The sequence below is a fragment of the Symphalangus syndactylus genome, chromosome 9 (genome assembly GCF_028878055.3).
Source record: "Symphalangus syndactylus isolate Jambi chromosome 9, NHGRI_mSymSyn1-v2.1_pri, whole genome shotgun sequence".
Classification (NCBI taxonomy): domain Eukaryota; kingdom Metazoa; phylum Chordata; class Mammalia; order Primates; family Hylobatidae; genus Symphalangus; species Symphalangus syndactylus.
The window spans coordinates 121087936-121104248 of NC_072431.2; the positions used below are offsets into that span (position 1 = coordinate 121087936).

Below are 16313 nucleotides of genomic sequence, written 5' to 3' on the forward strand. Positions count from 1 at the left end.
TAACATTTCTCTACACTATACTCTATTTTAAAATTTTTTTTTAGAAATCGACTGAACCACAGATCACTTTATAATGGATTTCTTTTCACTCTATTTATAAATTGAGCTTAAATTCATTAGAAGCAGACATTTTTAAAAATTAGAGCTAGATTACATGCATCTCAAATACATCACAGGCATTCTTATTCAGAACTCCATTTGTAATGACAGTATCTTATATTTTTATGGTACTGCAGAGTTTAAATTTCACCTAAATTATACTATTTACTCCCTCAGCCAAAACTTCTGACATTGGCACAGAGGATTTTCTGATGAAGAAATGAAATTTCTGGGAAGTACAATGCATAGTCCAAGATCAAATGGATAGAAAGGCACTTCAGAAGACAAGAGAAAGGCAGGTTTTAAAATATTTACCAGCATATTCAGAAGCCCTGTGTGATTCTTTGTTCATACTTAATCTTTTTTATTTTATATATATTTTTTTCATATCTCTTTTTTTTTTTTTTTTTTTTTTTGAGGAATCTTGCTCTGTCACCCAGGCTGGAGTGCAGTGGTGTGATCTCGGCTCACTGCAACCTCCGCTTCCTGGGTTCAAGCAATTCTTCTGCCTCAGCCTCTCAAGTAGCTGGGATTATAGGTGCCCACCATCACGCCCAACTAATTTTTGTATTTTTAGTCGAGATGAGGTTTCACTATATTGGCCAGATTGGTCTCGAACTCCTGACCTCATGATCCGCCCACCTCAGTCTCCCAAAGTGCTGGGATTACAGGCGTGAGCCACCACGCTCAGCCCTTATTATTATTATTGTCATTTTGAGATAGGGTCTCGCTATCACAGCGTGATCACAGCTCACTGCAGCCTTAGCTTCCTGGGCTCAAGAGATCCTCCTACTTCAGCACCCCAAGTAGCTGGGACTACAGGTGCACACCACTATGCCTAGATGATTTTTGTAATTTTGTAGAGATGTGGTTTTGCCATGTTGCCCACGCTTGTCTTGAACTCCTGAGCTCAAGAGATCCACCTGCCTTGGCCTCCCAAAGTGCTGGGATTGCATGGTTAAGCCACTGCACCTGGCCTGTTCAGACATATTTTTTTTTAAGTGTACATAATTATCCTATCATCGGAAGGATTTAGGTTAAATAAGATAATCCAAATTGTTACTCAATTTCTCTGAACCTTAATATTATCATCCTATCTTTAGGAGAATTTAGTTTAAATTAGTGAATCTCACAAGTTACCTGACTTCTCTGATCTTCAGTTTCCTCATTTGTAAAACAGGGAAAACAAAACTTGCCTTATACTACTGTTGTGACTAGATATAAATATAGACATGAATCTAGATACATGGATGTATAGCCTGGAACACAGTAAGTATTCTGTAAACATTATTTTCCTCTCTCTACCCCAAATCTCTTAAAGGACAGGGACAGAAAAACTATTTTTTTTTTATTGTGTTTCAACTCTCCAAGGCCCCTAGCACATTACCTGTTGAATGAGAAAGAAGAATCATATGCTCCCAATTCCTTCCCTGGAGAGGTTACATTATCAAGTTCTCTATGAAGTTGAATATTCCACTCATGCTAAAATCTTATAGCTGTTTTTAATATCATACATTGTTGAATTTCAGAGAGCTAAGAGTTTGTGGTATATAAGAACAACAACAGAAAAAAAGTATAAGGGGAATATAGAAAAGGAACCAAAAAAAAAAAAAAAAAAAAGTTAAGACTAGGCCTACAGAGCTTTTTTTGTTTGTTTGTTTTTTGAGATGGAGTCTTACTTTGTTACCCAGGCTAGAGTGCAGTGGCGTGATTGCGATCTTGACTCACTACAACCTCTGCCCCTTGGGTTCAAGTGATTCTCCTGCCTCAGACTCAAGTAACTGGGATTACAGACTCCTGCCACTGCAGCCCGGCTAAATTTTGTACTTTTAGTAGAGAGAGTGTTTCACCATCTTGGCCAGGCTGGTCTTGAACTCCTGACCTTGTGATCCACCCACCTTGGCCTCCCAAAATGCTGGGATTGCTGGAGTGAGCCACCACGCCCGGCCGAGACTGGGCCTACAGAGCTTTAAACGCCTCGCATAAAGACATGACTTTTTAAGTTTGCAGAAGAAACTCAAAGCAGTTAAAACAATGGGACTTTCTAGAAATAGAAAGTCTTTGTTTACCCACAGGTCAAATAAAGTGCAAGCAAAAGGAAAGCTTTCTGTTTGGCCCTGCCATGCTCAGCAGCAGTCTTCTGACCCACCACACACAGCTCATGCAGCCTCCCTCTTGCTCTGCTGGGAAGTGACTCACATTCCATACGCTGGGACATTAATACCCTAGCTTTTGGCTGATGCTGTAATATCTGTATGTTCCCTAAAGAAGACAGGGTGTGGTAACATTTGCATGCACCCCCAAAAAAGAGAGGAGAAGAACCTCCCAGAAAGTTGTTGAGGAAGAGGGTATACGGAGAAAGTAGACCAGGTGAAATAGGATTTTCTGATGCCCCTTGCACTCACCTAGTCAAAGAGAAATGAAGCAACTCGGGCTGGTACAAACTCTAGCAGCTGGCAGCACATGGCACAGAAGTAGGAAGAGCCACAGCCTTCTCTTATATATTATTCTGAAAAGGGCTGATGGACCCCTGGCCAGTCATTAAACGATCTGCAAATTCATAACTTTATTCCACAAACATTTTTTGACTGTCTTTTAGTGTCAGGCTCCATGCTAGGTAGTAGGGATTCAGTGACAAAGAAGATAAACAAAGCACTAGCCCCACAAGATGGTCCTGAAAAAGGGATCTAAGATAAAATATGGGGGAAATACAAAATACTACACCCCACAGATGAAATTCCCAAAGCATATTGATTCATTTTTTTAGGAGCCCTGCACCAAAGAAATCCATTTCACTCTGTTTAACCCAGTGTATACCTAAGAAGTTTATCCATAAAACCTTTTTCTTATGTGTCATCTGTTAAAATCAGCTGATATATCTTAGGACATACTTTAAGGAACAGTACACTTAATTTAACAAAAAACAAAATAGGAAAAACAATTAAAAATGTCATTTCCTGCATGTTCATAAAAAGCCACTTTTGAGTTGTTTATGTATTAATAATTGTCTCACTTGCTGATAAATCCTCCATGTTTTGGGATGGACTGGAAGATGCTTCTACTTGGCATCTATTACAATGTTGTGCACAGAGTGGTATTTAAGATCTCTCAGGATGTGAGAGCAATCTGGTTGCAACACCTGCCTCCTTGGTGATTAATGCCATTAGTATAGCTGGCGAGGCAGGGGCCACATCCTCTCCCACCGCGCTGCACATTCCTCTGGGTGCCCTTTCCTACAAAGGTGCACTGTTCTAGGATCGAGTGCATCTGCCCTAATCTATTCTGGCTTTGTTGACTGAACCATGATGCCAGTCTTCAGGACATATTTCTAGCTTATTAATCAACAATTCTAAATGATCTGCTTCAGATACCAGATAACCCCTTTCTCCATTCAATGGACACTTTCCATGGGAATCATAAATTCTGTCATTTCACAGATATGGGTTGCAAATGTCTTTTCTCAAGAAAATTGTACCTAAAAGAATTGTACCTAAAAGAATTCTTTAAAAAATTGTACCTAAAAGAATTCTTTAAAAAATATCTATCTGTATGTGTATCACACAACTTTCTATATAGAACATTTTATATTCATTTTAAAATCTTGTCATATGTGGATGTTCTGTGTGATTCACAGCTGTATCAGAGAAAGGTGATGAGGATAATATTTTGAAAAGACAGTATTTCCTATTCTGATATCTGAGTTTTTCTTATTTTTAGATCCATTGTTGAGTTCATGTTTTTAAAGACTCTTCCCTCTATGCCTGTGGAGCTGATACTTAATTTTATTTTATTTTTAAAAATGAAAGAGTCATTTTAAAATGCAATCGACTATATATAAAAATAGTCTGCCAATTCTGAGGAGGTTTAAATGGTATCTTTTACATCTTCATGACGGTTTTATTACTCTTAAAATAAATCCAACAAAATAAGAAGTTGAACATCTGAGGCTTTCAATTTTCTCCCTGGTTTATCTGTAATTGCACAATAGAAGATATATACTGGACAGGCCAAACAAGATGCCCTCCTCATTCCCATCTGGAGAACTTCATCCTTCCATTTGCCTAGGCCAGAAACCTTGGAGCCATCCTCTACTTCGTCTTTATATCTAATCAGTTGAAAAGTTCTATTGTCAAAATATCCTATTTAATTGATTCCAAGAGGGACAACTTTTCATGCTTTAACATATATGAAATCAGAATACATCTCACAATCAGTAGTATCTTATATTCCCTCTCACTCAGGCAATAATCTTGACATAGATACCTTTGCCTACACAGGTGCTAACATCAAAACAGCCAGTATCAAACTCACAAAATGAGTGTCAGCCACTTGGGAGAAAATTCTAAGACAATATTGGAACACATTCAACCTCTAGGAACCAAATGGCTGTGGAGGTTGTAGGGAGATGAGGTATCAGAATTACAGGTGCTTAACTACATTGTCATAGAACGAGTCAAAAGTTGGCTAGCTCTATGTAATTGCAGAGCTGAATTGAGAGCCCAGCACCAAGACTTCTGCTTCTGACAAAGATGAACTAACAGGAACCAGATTTAATATTCTGCCTAAAACAATCAAAAAGTCAGATGAAACCGTGGTTTTTAAGATATTGGACATCAGGCAAAAAAGGGCAGCAATTCTGTATACTCAGGAAACAAATCAGATAAGGCCCCAACATTGCCCCAGCTTACTGCCTTGAAAGAGTTCCTAGGCTACAGCTTTGGAAGTATGAAGGCCTGTAGAGCTCAGTAGATTCCCTGAATTGAGTAGACAAAGCCAAAAGTCCACGGAGACCAAAACAGTTAGAATTTCTGGGACAAAGTAACAGAAAGGAGAGAGCTATACAGAAAGACAACTCTGGAGACCCAAGAGGGTTTCCTGAAAGTAGCCAGCAGCATACTAATCAATACGTAAGTGTGAGGAAATCACCTGGCCTGGGGAAAGAACTACACAAAAGAATTACAGAGAAGAGTACATAGTGCTCATACAGGGCTGAGAATAGTATCTTATCCCATCAGCCAAAGTGACAAACTTTATAAGTCATGGAACATTGAGTAGTCTACTCAGAAAGGCCCTGCCTCAGTAAAAGGGTACAATTAGCTCTAGACCAAACATGGCTTTGGTCCTGTCTACCACATTTTAAGACCCCAAAGGTTCAAACTGATTTCAGTAACTTAACTGCTCCCAGAACACAGTTCAAGGATATTTATAGAAATACAAAAATATCTAGTACCCAAAAAAGTAAAATTTGTAACGTCTGGCATCCAGTCAAAAAATATGAGGCATGCAAAGAAACAAACAAAAAAAATACAGCACATATTAAAGTGAAAAATCAATCAATCCAAACACAGACTGGATATTAAAATAGTTACTATAATGGTGTTCCATATGTTCATAAGGTTACATACTGAAAAAGAAATCTCCAGATCTAGAAAATTTCACTGGGGCATGGTACCAACCATTTAAAGAAGAAATAACATCAATTCTATACAATCTCTTCCAAAAAAAAAGAAGACAAGAGATTACTTCTCAACTCATCGTTTGAGGCCATTTTGTGCTAATACTAACACCAAACAAAGACAATACAAAAAAGAATACGACAGACCAGCATCTCTCATGAACACAGATAAAAAGTCTCAACAAAATACTGCTGAATCAAACCAGAAATCTATATAAAGAATAATACACCATGACAAAGTACAATTTATCCCAGAAATGCAAAGTTGGTTATTTAAAAACCAATTAATGTAACTCATCACAATAACAGTCTAAAGAAGAAAAACCACATGATTTTGTCAGTTGATGTAAAAGAGAATTTAATAAAATTCATCATCCCTTCATGATATTAACTCTCAGCAAACCAGGAAAGGAAGGGAACTTCCTCAATCTGATAAAGGGCACTTATAAAAACCTACAGCTAACATCATACTCAGTGGTGAGAAACTGAATGCTTTCCTCTTAAGATTGGGAATAAGATAAGGATCTCCATTGTCATCATTCCTATTCACTATTGTATTGCATGTGTAGCCAGTACAATAAGACCACACACACACACAAAAATGGCTTACAAATTGAAAAGAGGCAAAACCACTCTTACTTGTAAACAACATGATTGTTTATTGAGAAAATCCGTCATCTATCAAAAAACTCAGAGGTATTGAGTAAGTTTATCAACTTTACATAATACATGGCTAACACACAAAAATCAATCATGTTTCTATGAACTAGCAATATATAATTGGAAATGGAAATAAAGAATACAATGCCAAGCCGAGTCCAGTAACTCCTGTAGTCCCAGCTACTTGGGAGGCTGAGGCAGGTAGATCACTTGAGCTGAGGAGTGTGGGTCTGTAGTTTGCTATGATTACATCTGTGAATAGCCACTGCACTTCAGTCTGGGCAACATAGTGAAACCCCATCTCTAGTTTTAAAAAAGAGAATATAATGCCATTTGCAATAGTTACAAAAAAAATACAACAGGTGTAAATCATATAAAGTATATGCGATCTTCATGCTGAAAGCTAATAAAGGCTAATCAAAGAGATAAAATAAGACCTAAATAAACAGAGACATAAAATTCTCATACCTTATAGATTGAGTGACTTAACATGGTAAAGATGCCAATTCCTACCCCCTCCAAATCAATCTGTAGAATTAACACAACAAAATCCTAGCAAGACTTTTTGTAGATATGGACAAGCAGATAGTAAAATTTATATGGAAAGGCAAAGACCCAGAATAGAAAAGCCAAAATGAATTTGAAAACAAGAATAAAGTTGGAGAAATCACACTACCTCATTTTAAGATTTACCTTAAAGCCACAGGAATAAAAAAAATGGAGTATTGATGAAGGGACAGACACATATCAGAATAGAGTCCAGAAACAGACCCACACAGAAATGGCAATAGATTTTTGACAAGGTTTAAAGACAATTCAAAAGAGAAAAGGCAGTCTTTTCAACCAATGGTACTGGAAGAATTGGGCATCTATAGAAAAAAAATTCAACCTACCTACCAAACTTACACCTTACACAAAAAATAACTGAAAATAGGTCACTGATCTAAAGATGAAATGTATTCCTGCAAGAAAACATAGGAGAAAATCTTTGTGTCCTGGTCTTAGGCAAGTTCTTAGACATAACATTAAAAGCACGAGCCATAAAAGAAAAAAAAATGATAGCCTGGTCTTCATCTAAATGAAAAGCTTTTGCTCTGTGAAAGATAATGTTAACCAATTTTGAAGAAAAAAGCTATGATAGAGAAAATATTTCCAATTCAAATATCCCACAAAGGACTTGTACCTAGAATATATAAAGAACTCCCAAAACTCCACAAAAGAAAGTCAAGCAACACATTTTTAAAAAATGAGCAAAAGACTTGAACTGACACTATGCAAAAGATGAACAAGGCACACTGTGGTAAGTAGACTAATGTATCCGTCTCCCCTGCCAAATATGTCCTTAAATCTGTGAATGTGTGATATTATGTGGCTGGGGGAATTAAGGTTGCTAATGGAATTAAGATTGCTAATCAGCTGACCTTAAAATTAAGTGATTATCCTGGATGATCTGACTGACTCAATGTAATCACAAACATTCTTTAATATAGAAGAGGCAGGCAGAAGGGGAAGCTTGAGTCAGAGAGAGATCTGAAGATGCTACGCTACTGGCTTTGAAGATGCCAAAGAATGCGCATAAGCTCCAGGAGCAGGAAAATCAAAATTGAATAAAAAGAAATACTCCCTCAATGCTTCCAGAGCTGTGTTCTGCAAACACCTTGTTTTTAGCCCAGTGAAACCTATTTCAGTTTTCTGACACCCCCAGAACCATAAAATAATAAATTTGTGTTGCTTTAAATCACTTAGTCTGTGGTAATTAGTTACAGCAGCAATTGCAAGATAATACAACATGAAAAGATGTTAACATTATTAGCCATTAGGAAAATGCAAATAAAAACAAGTATGAAATACCACTACTCACTGATAAGGATGGCTAAAATTTAAAATGCTGGCCAGGTGCCGTGGCTCACATCTGTAATCCTAACACTTTGGGAGGTTGAGGTGGGCAGATTACTTGAGGCCAGGAGTTTGAGACCAGCCTGGCCAACATGGCAAAACCCCATCTCTACTAAAAATACAAAAATTAGCCAGGTGTGGTGGTGTGCACCTGTAATCCCAGCTACTCAGGGAGGCTGAAGTGGGAGGATCACCTGAGTCCAGGAGGTCACGGCTGCAATGAGCTGAGCTGTGATTATGCCACTGCACTGAAGTCTCAGCGACAGAGTGAGACCCTCTTTCAATAAAAGAAAAGAAGGAAGAAAGAAAGAAAAAGAAGAAAGAAGGAAAGAAAGAAAGAAAGAGAGAGAAAGAAAAAGAAAATACAGGTGCAGTATATCTAGAATTGGATCACTTCTCATCATTTCCACAGCTACTGGTACAGTCCAGCGCATTGTCATCTGTGGCCTGGCTTAGTGTAATATCTTTCCAACTACAGTCTATTCTCAGTATAGCAGAAATCTGATCAAGTCATTCCTCTTTTCAAAATCCTCTAACAGCTTCCCATTTCATTCAGACTTACAAAACCCCACAATATCTGTGCCATTCTTCCCCCAACCTCATATCATTTTCTCTAGCCTTTTTGAAACTCACCTAATTTTAGTCACACTGGCTTCTTTGTTCTTCATGAAATATATCCCGAATGCAAATACCACAGGACATCTGCACTTGCTTTTCTCTTTTCCTAGAATTTTCTTCTCCCTGACTTTTGCGTGGTGACCTCTTTTCACTTCCCTTAGATCCTTGTTCAAATGCCATGTTATCAGTGAGTCCTTTCTTTATTAACTTACTGAAAGTTGCAGCTCCCCTGCATCACCCGTGGCTAGCAGCCTATACCCATTTCCTGTTCTCCTGCTCTGGTTTGTTTCTTCCATGGCTCCTATGAAGATAAATGGATTTTGTCTGTTTTGTTCTGTGCTGTGTTTCCAGCACCTAGAACAGTTCCTGAGCACATAGCAGGTGCCCATTAAATATGTGCTGTTGAATGAATATACCCTTGAGTGGCTTGTGAGGATAGCCTAAAGCAGCCAGGGGCACGTGGAAATTTCTTTAATGTTTTGTGCTTTCTTTAAAAAATCCATATGTATTTTGCACTTTATAACATAGAGGCCTGTGTTTTATTACAAGCGTACTTTACCTCAAAATCTTTGAGCTAGAATGGTAGTCCAAGAATATGTTTACCCATAGCCATTATACATCAGCATAAGCCACAGGCTGAGAAGCACATTTTCAAGTATTAAAAGCTTAATTTTATCTTGATATAAATTAGTTAAGTGACCTCACCATGCAAGGAAGGTAGAGAGAGAGCTTTAGGATCTCCAGGTGACTTCAAAACATACAGATACAGATAAGAGCTCTGCAAAGCTGGAAATATCAAATTGATAGCAAATAGGCTGGCTCTAGCCCTAAGAATATTCTGAGTATACTTGGAAAATATATAATATAGTATAAGTCAATCAATCTTGTGAGAAATGAGCTTTTAAATTTTAAGAATCAAAAGCAAGGTAATGTCAGCTATATTTGACTATTTTTATTGGGCTGGGGGAGTTGAGAAGTAACTAGGAAAAATGAAAAGGCTGAGTGTTACCAGTGGGTAGTCTTTTTCTTTAAGAAAGGAGAAAGAGTACTTTGATCTTGCTCTATTTCCATTGTCTGTATTTGTATTAGGCAATTGTAACGTCTTTTAATAAAAAGATGATTTTAAAAAAATCACCAGCAAATGGCAGCCATTTGATAAACTTTTCCTACTTCTCTTTATCCTTCTGGCACTTTCTACCATGGTCTTTCTCCACTCTCCTGTTTTTGCATTGTTCCTCTGAGGCTTGATAACATACGGGGAAAAAAAAAACTTGGATATAAGTTCAGAAAGAAAATGTGTTCAATGTGGGGAATCTGAGTGCCAGAAGTTTGAAGAGAGCATGTGGCGAGCTGATGGTGCCTTTTGGCAGAAGACAGGGGAGAGATCTGGCAGGACTCCCCCAGGCGTGGAGAACTGCTCACCTGGCCACTCCACTGGGCCCTGCAGAGCAGCCTCATGTTCCCTGCCAGTGGGTCACCTCACAGTCTGTACATATAAGATGGAAGATTCTTCCAGGGTGGAGAAATGTAAGTGAGGCAGTTTGTTCAGCATCTGCTATAGATTGTGGTGAGATGCATGCATATGGTGGACTTTATTGATATCAATCATTTTGTCATGAGGCATCATCAGTGCTAAGGTAAACGAATCAATTGCATTTTGTCATTATGTGTAATCATCAGGTTGTGTATTATATAATTTACCCACTGTCAGTCTTGAATAGGGCACTTTTCATTGAGGTATTTATTTGCAGACTTGGAGATGATATAGGGCTCTCAATTTGCTTCAGTTTGTTCCTTAGGAGCTTCTCCATCTTTCTTTTGTGATTCAGGCCCTAGAGGTCACCCATCCCTCCCTAACAGTAGGGTAAGAGGAATGTCTATCTGAGCACAGTAGTCTAGCTCCTCTATGAGAACAAGAAGGTATGGGCATGAGAATAAAGAAGCATCTTTACCATTAAAAACATGCTCCTAGGACACTATACAGCCATTACTGCACACATGCACGACATTCCCTTTTGCACCTAACAGTAATTCCTAGATTCCTAGATAATGAACACTGATTCAGTTACGTGACAGAAATAATTAGAGGATTTTAATTCTTTCAGCGTTCCATGAAGAGTTCTTAAGAGTGATCTTTTAAATGTACTCTTTTCTAACATCCAACCATGATTTACAAGAGAATTATGCCTTTATCCATTTCTGGTTTCCATCTTCTAACTTTAGAAATTTTTCATCTTATAGAAGAAGCTACCAACACACATGACCAAAGAAAAATCTCACCTGAATTATTATATCAATGTCTAAGTTACCTCATTCTTTATTCTATAAGCCAGAATCTTTTAAATTTATTTTATTTTTTTGCAGAATTACATTTTCCACTGCTTCTAAGGGAGTTAGAATGTACGGCGTTCCCTAAACTGGTATCTCTGATTTTTCACGTGTTTGTAAGTCCCCAGTCTTTCTTTCTGCCCCCTCTTTTTACCACGAGGCTAATCCTTTGGCAAGCTGCCTTTTCAGGACTTCTGAGAATATTTCTCCACTGCATACCAGAATAACTGCATCTGCCTTTCTTCCTTGACCCATAAGTCCATTTAAAGCAACAAACTCCCCATATGTCAATTGTTTTCCTCCAGCTAGTCAACAAGTAAAGATATCAAAATACATTCAGTAAAGATATTCATTCTCATTTCCCAAACCAGAGAGACATATGGAATGAAATACTCAATCAGGGATCTATTGAAGGATTCTGCATAGTAGCAAAATCTGGAGACAATATGCCAAGAAATGTCAAAATAATTCTAAAAATGCAAGTCCTTAATACAAGGGCTGTCTTATTTCTATCTGTATCTGCTGCAGTGCCTAGAACAGTGATTGTCAGACTGTGTATCATAAAATGCCTCAGATTAATGACTCCATTTTTGGCTTAGGTACTGTGAGAACTTGTACCATCTATCCTAGCAGGACCTGACTGGGTAGCCATCTGAATCACCTTCCCCTGATCCATCTACTTGCTTTGCAAATATCCCACTACAGAGACTAACAGCGGGGCTGTGACCAGTCCAGAGAAACAAGTAAGTGCTTAGGCTCTGGAATCAGACTCTGAGCTCAAATCTTGGCTCCATTACAACTGTGTGACTCTGTGCAAGTCCCATAATCTGGCTAAGCTTCAGTTATCTCATCCATAACATGGGGATTAATAGTACTTTGCTCATGAGGTTGTTATAACAATTACATGGGATGATCATGTGAAATTCTCAGCAAGTACATGTATAATAAGCACACTTTTTTTTTTTTTTGCTAGTATTGAGATATCAGGACACAAAGGTCAATAAAAAGCTTCATATAGGCTAGGCACAGTGGCTCATGCCTGTAATCCCTCACTTTGTGGGGCTGAGGCGGGTGGATCACTTGAGGTCAGGTGGATCACCTGAGGTCAGGAGTTCAAGACTAGCCCGGCCAACATAGTGAAACCCTGTCTCTACTAAAAATACAAAAATTAGCTGGGTGTGGTGGCATGCATCTGTAATCCCAGCTACTTGCAAGGTTGAGGCAGGATTATCACTTGAACCTGGGAAGCAGAGGTTGCAGTGAGCTGAGATTGCCCCATTGCACTCTAGCCTAGGCGACAGCATGAGAGACTCAGTCAAAAACAAACAAACAAACAAAAAACAAAAACAAAACACCAAAACCCAAAAACCAAAAAACCAAAACTTCATGTAATCACTGCCCTACATTAATTCTGAAAGAACTTGTTTTAGTACTGACCAAAGACCACCTTGTAAATGAAGGCCATGTGACTTCACAGTGACAGGAGTGAATTTGTGCTATCTTCCCACTCTCCCCACTGTCTTCCACCAGGCATAGCACACTACACATCATGCAGGAGCTGGGATACAGTCTGTCCTCATGTTGGACAGCAAAACTCATGTTTGTACAGACAGTATTTGTAGCCCCATGTCTGGTTCACTCCTGATGTGCCTCAGAAGGACAGGCTTCCTCTCTGGGACTGCAGCTGGTAACCTGACTTGTCCCACCGAAGCTAATTCACATGCCAGAGCATGAAGCCTTCTACATTTTCAGGTTCTTCATCATGTTAGTGGAGGTGTTGTTCCCTGTCTATTTAGTGGGGCCAGACCTAAGCCAGGGGAGGATAAGTCAACAAGTCCAAAGGTTGCCCATCTCTGTGTGTCTTACGTTTGGTTGCGGAGAGCTGGGATTTATACTGCCCTCGGACCAGCCGGCAGGTGGACCCATCTCCATTGCAGACCCCACAGTTATCTTCCTTGACGGTGCTTCCCAGCTGGTGATCACAGCCAACAATCTAACAAGAAAGAGAGATGTGTAATTCAACCAAGCACCTACCGATGGCAAAATCCATTATGAGGCCAATCACCATGAAATAACCCTCCCTTCTTCCCTGAGAGGCCTAAAACATACTTCCCATGAAAGAGACTGAATTCAACTGGAATTTGAATCAAGCTAAGAAAGAAAAAAAGGCAGCATGGGTAAAGATGTTTTCAAAGTTCAGATATACAAATAGAGAGAAGGGTAAAAGAAAGAGAATGAGAGAGAATAGGGAGCAGGGTAGGGAATGATGGGGAGAAAGTAAGAGAGATGAGAAGATCCTGAATTATTGATGTTTTAGGGCCTTAATTCAAGAATAACTCCTGTGTTAATAATTATGATTCACTCAAATGACAAAAACTACAACCAAGAGGTAATGGTAGCAGGAAACATTTTATAAATGATCTCCATGTTCCACATGGTTCCTTAGAATGTATGCTGCATAAGGATGGGCGATTTGTATGTTGGGTTAATTAATGTATTCCAAGCAGTGAGAACAGTGCTTGGTCAATTGTAGGCCCTCAAAAAATATTTGCTGAGTGATAATGAAAATACTTCCTTTTCTAGCTAGCACTCCAGCTTAAAAAAGAGAATCAGCAAACAGATACAAAGTGTGTGTGTGTGTGTGTGTGTGTGTGTGTAAGAGGAGGGTTGCGTGAAGGGCAGCAGGCATGAACACCATTAAGACCCTGTCATTTGTCTTATCCTGTCCTGTACCAGGCACAGTACAAATATCTCATTCATTCTCAAAAGAGCCATGCAAGTAAGATATCTCCATTCTACGGTTGAGGCCATGAGTCTTACCCAAGGTCACTTAGCTAATAAGCAGCAGAGTTCTGAAGACTTCTAGTGAAACATTAACGCCTGGTCCAAATCAAGCCTAACAACATCACAGGCTTTTATAAAGTATGTGGGTAATGCCATTTGTGTCTTTCCTCTTTACTTTCTAATATCTGAGTTTTAGAAATTCAAATCCAAACTATGCCAGGTTGTATGGCTTACAGTTCTAGTTAGATCAAATATGGAAAGATTTATTCCACTCCCAAACTATTTCAATTACTCTCTTTGACAAAATAAAATGATAATGGTAGTGACAACTGAAGGGACTTATGGCTTCTCTTCATACAGTCCCCATGGTTTGTCTTGCCTTTCAAAAATCTGGTTGTTAATATGACCAGAGGCTTGAGGCTTGATTTTCTTTTTTATTCCTTTTATTAATAATTGCAAACACACGTTTAGGCGAAGGTTTAAAAACGTAATTATTTAACATTGTGTTATATATGTACTCTATTTTTAAAATGTGGTAATGTGTGTTTTTTCATTAATAGCAAATGAACATCTTTTAAAAATAGATGAAAAGCAACAACCCCTTCGATAACTGTACATTTTTTTAAAATGCAAAGATGTCAAGAAAACCTGGTACTGAGTTCTAACGTCAGGGACAAAGGCAGATGGGCTCTATCCCTATGGGTTCACTGTAGCTGAGGAGCAGTTTGCCTCAATCTATTCAGAGGCTGCAGTGAGGCCACTTCAGAAAGTAACCGAATTTCATCCCTGCAGTGCCAAGCATGTGCTGGCTTAAGACTTCTTTGGTGTATTTCTACATAACTGCAATAAAATTATTTTCAAAATTCATATCTGTAGATGGGCCCGCCCATGAGCTGATCAATTCTGTATTCACTCTTATATTCTGAGTACAGTGTGAAATGGGATTACAGAAGTACTTTATTTATACAAGAATTCATTTAACCGGTTAGGCAACATTTATTGAGGACCTGCTATGAGCCAGGCACCGTGCTAAGAGCAACATTCAATGGTGAATTTCAGCATCTATGGGACCACTCTCATGAGACTTTACAGTCTAGTGGCAGAGGGAGATAGTGCCCAAATCATCACACACAATAAGTGTAAAATGATAATCATGAAAAAAGGTATAAAACACAGACACATGGCACTCTGAGAGCATAAAATATGGAGAATTCAATTTGGTTAGGGAGGCAAGAGAAGATTTCCCTTAGGGAGAGACTTTTTTGAGCTGAGATGTGAATGAAGAGTCAGAGTTAACAACGGAAGGGAGGTGTCACATGAGGTTCACCATGTCCTTTAGAAATGCCTGGATACTAGCTAATTGGAGAGGAAGCAAAAAACAAAGTTGGCCTCGCCTTAGAGGGACCGAATCCTTTGAGAAAGCATGGCAGTTCTAATTTAGGCAACATTCAAAACATTACTGAGTCTACTATTGTTGTGGTTTTTGGGATTGAAGAGGGACTTAACCTGACAAGATCCTTGACTATGTGGAAAGACAGCATGGGCATCGGGCACAGGAATTTCCACTCTCAGGCATCCCAAATCTAACTGGATTTACTCCTTAAACTATAGGAATTTCAGGTTTCTCAAAGGATTTAAGTTTCTCTGGAAAATTTTTAATGGACTCTGATGCCTGTAATGGAACCATCTTAGAGAGAGATCATGAAAATCTCTCTCTAAGTCTAAAGATTTCTTATGGTTCCAAAACCATTTTAAGTAAAGAACAATTCAGCTTCACAGATCCAAAGTAACAGTAATATTAGGAATAGCTAAATAGAAGGTGACATACTTTAAGAGTAACTTGGCTAGACACCTAACTTAGTGCTCTCAGTGTGGGTTTATGGACCCCAGGATATGAACCAAGTCAGTTTTAAATGGGCTCTGTTTAGCTTCAGAATTTAAAAGACAAACATCTCCCTGACACAATTGTTTTTTTTTCTTCCCTTTCTCTGTTATCAATTCCTCTTCAAGATGCCAAAATCTTCCAACTCAATTATTTTTAAAATGTGGAATATTTTATATCAGATAAAATGTTCTTACTTTGGTCCAAGTGGAAAATTGTTTGCAGGGATATCAGGATAATCATACTTGACATATCTTAATCTGTTGATTTTGAATAACTATTAGATTAATTAAAATTAGTTGTTACTCTAAGACCTACTATTAATAACAGAGAGAAAAATAAACAGAAATACAAAAATGGGCTTAATTGGCCCTCTGTGCACACGCTATTATTTTTTGCCTAGAATACTCTTTCCCTGTTCTTTATTTGGGAAACTCCTATTCATTCTTCAAATCCCAAATTAGGTGTCTCCTCAAGAAAGCCTGTCCAGATTCCAGAGGTAACTGCCTTATTGCTGTATGTTTCCATAGCCATTTCTTCATACCTTCATGTGGCAGAGGTTTCTGGTTGTCATCAAATATCCATCTTCTC

At 38.5% G+C, this 16313-nt stretch overlaps 1 protein-coding gene across 2 annotated transcripts in view; it reads right to left on the bottom strand.

Moving 5' to 3' along the window:
* ADAMTSL1 (ADAMTS like 1) overlaps positions 1–16313 on the bottom strand; it is a 956380-nt gene that overhangs the window by 271958 nt on the left and 668109 nt on the right. For both annotated transcript variants that reach the window (XM_063609087.1, XM_055294157.1), the window contains one exon: positions 12923–13049. In XM_063609087.1, the coding sequence (XP_063465157.1) occupies positions 12923–13049 (127 nt within the window). The remainder of the gene's footprint in view (positions 1–12922; positions 13050–16313) is intronic.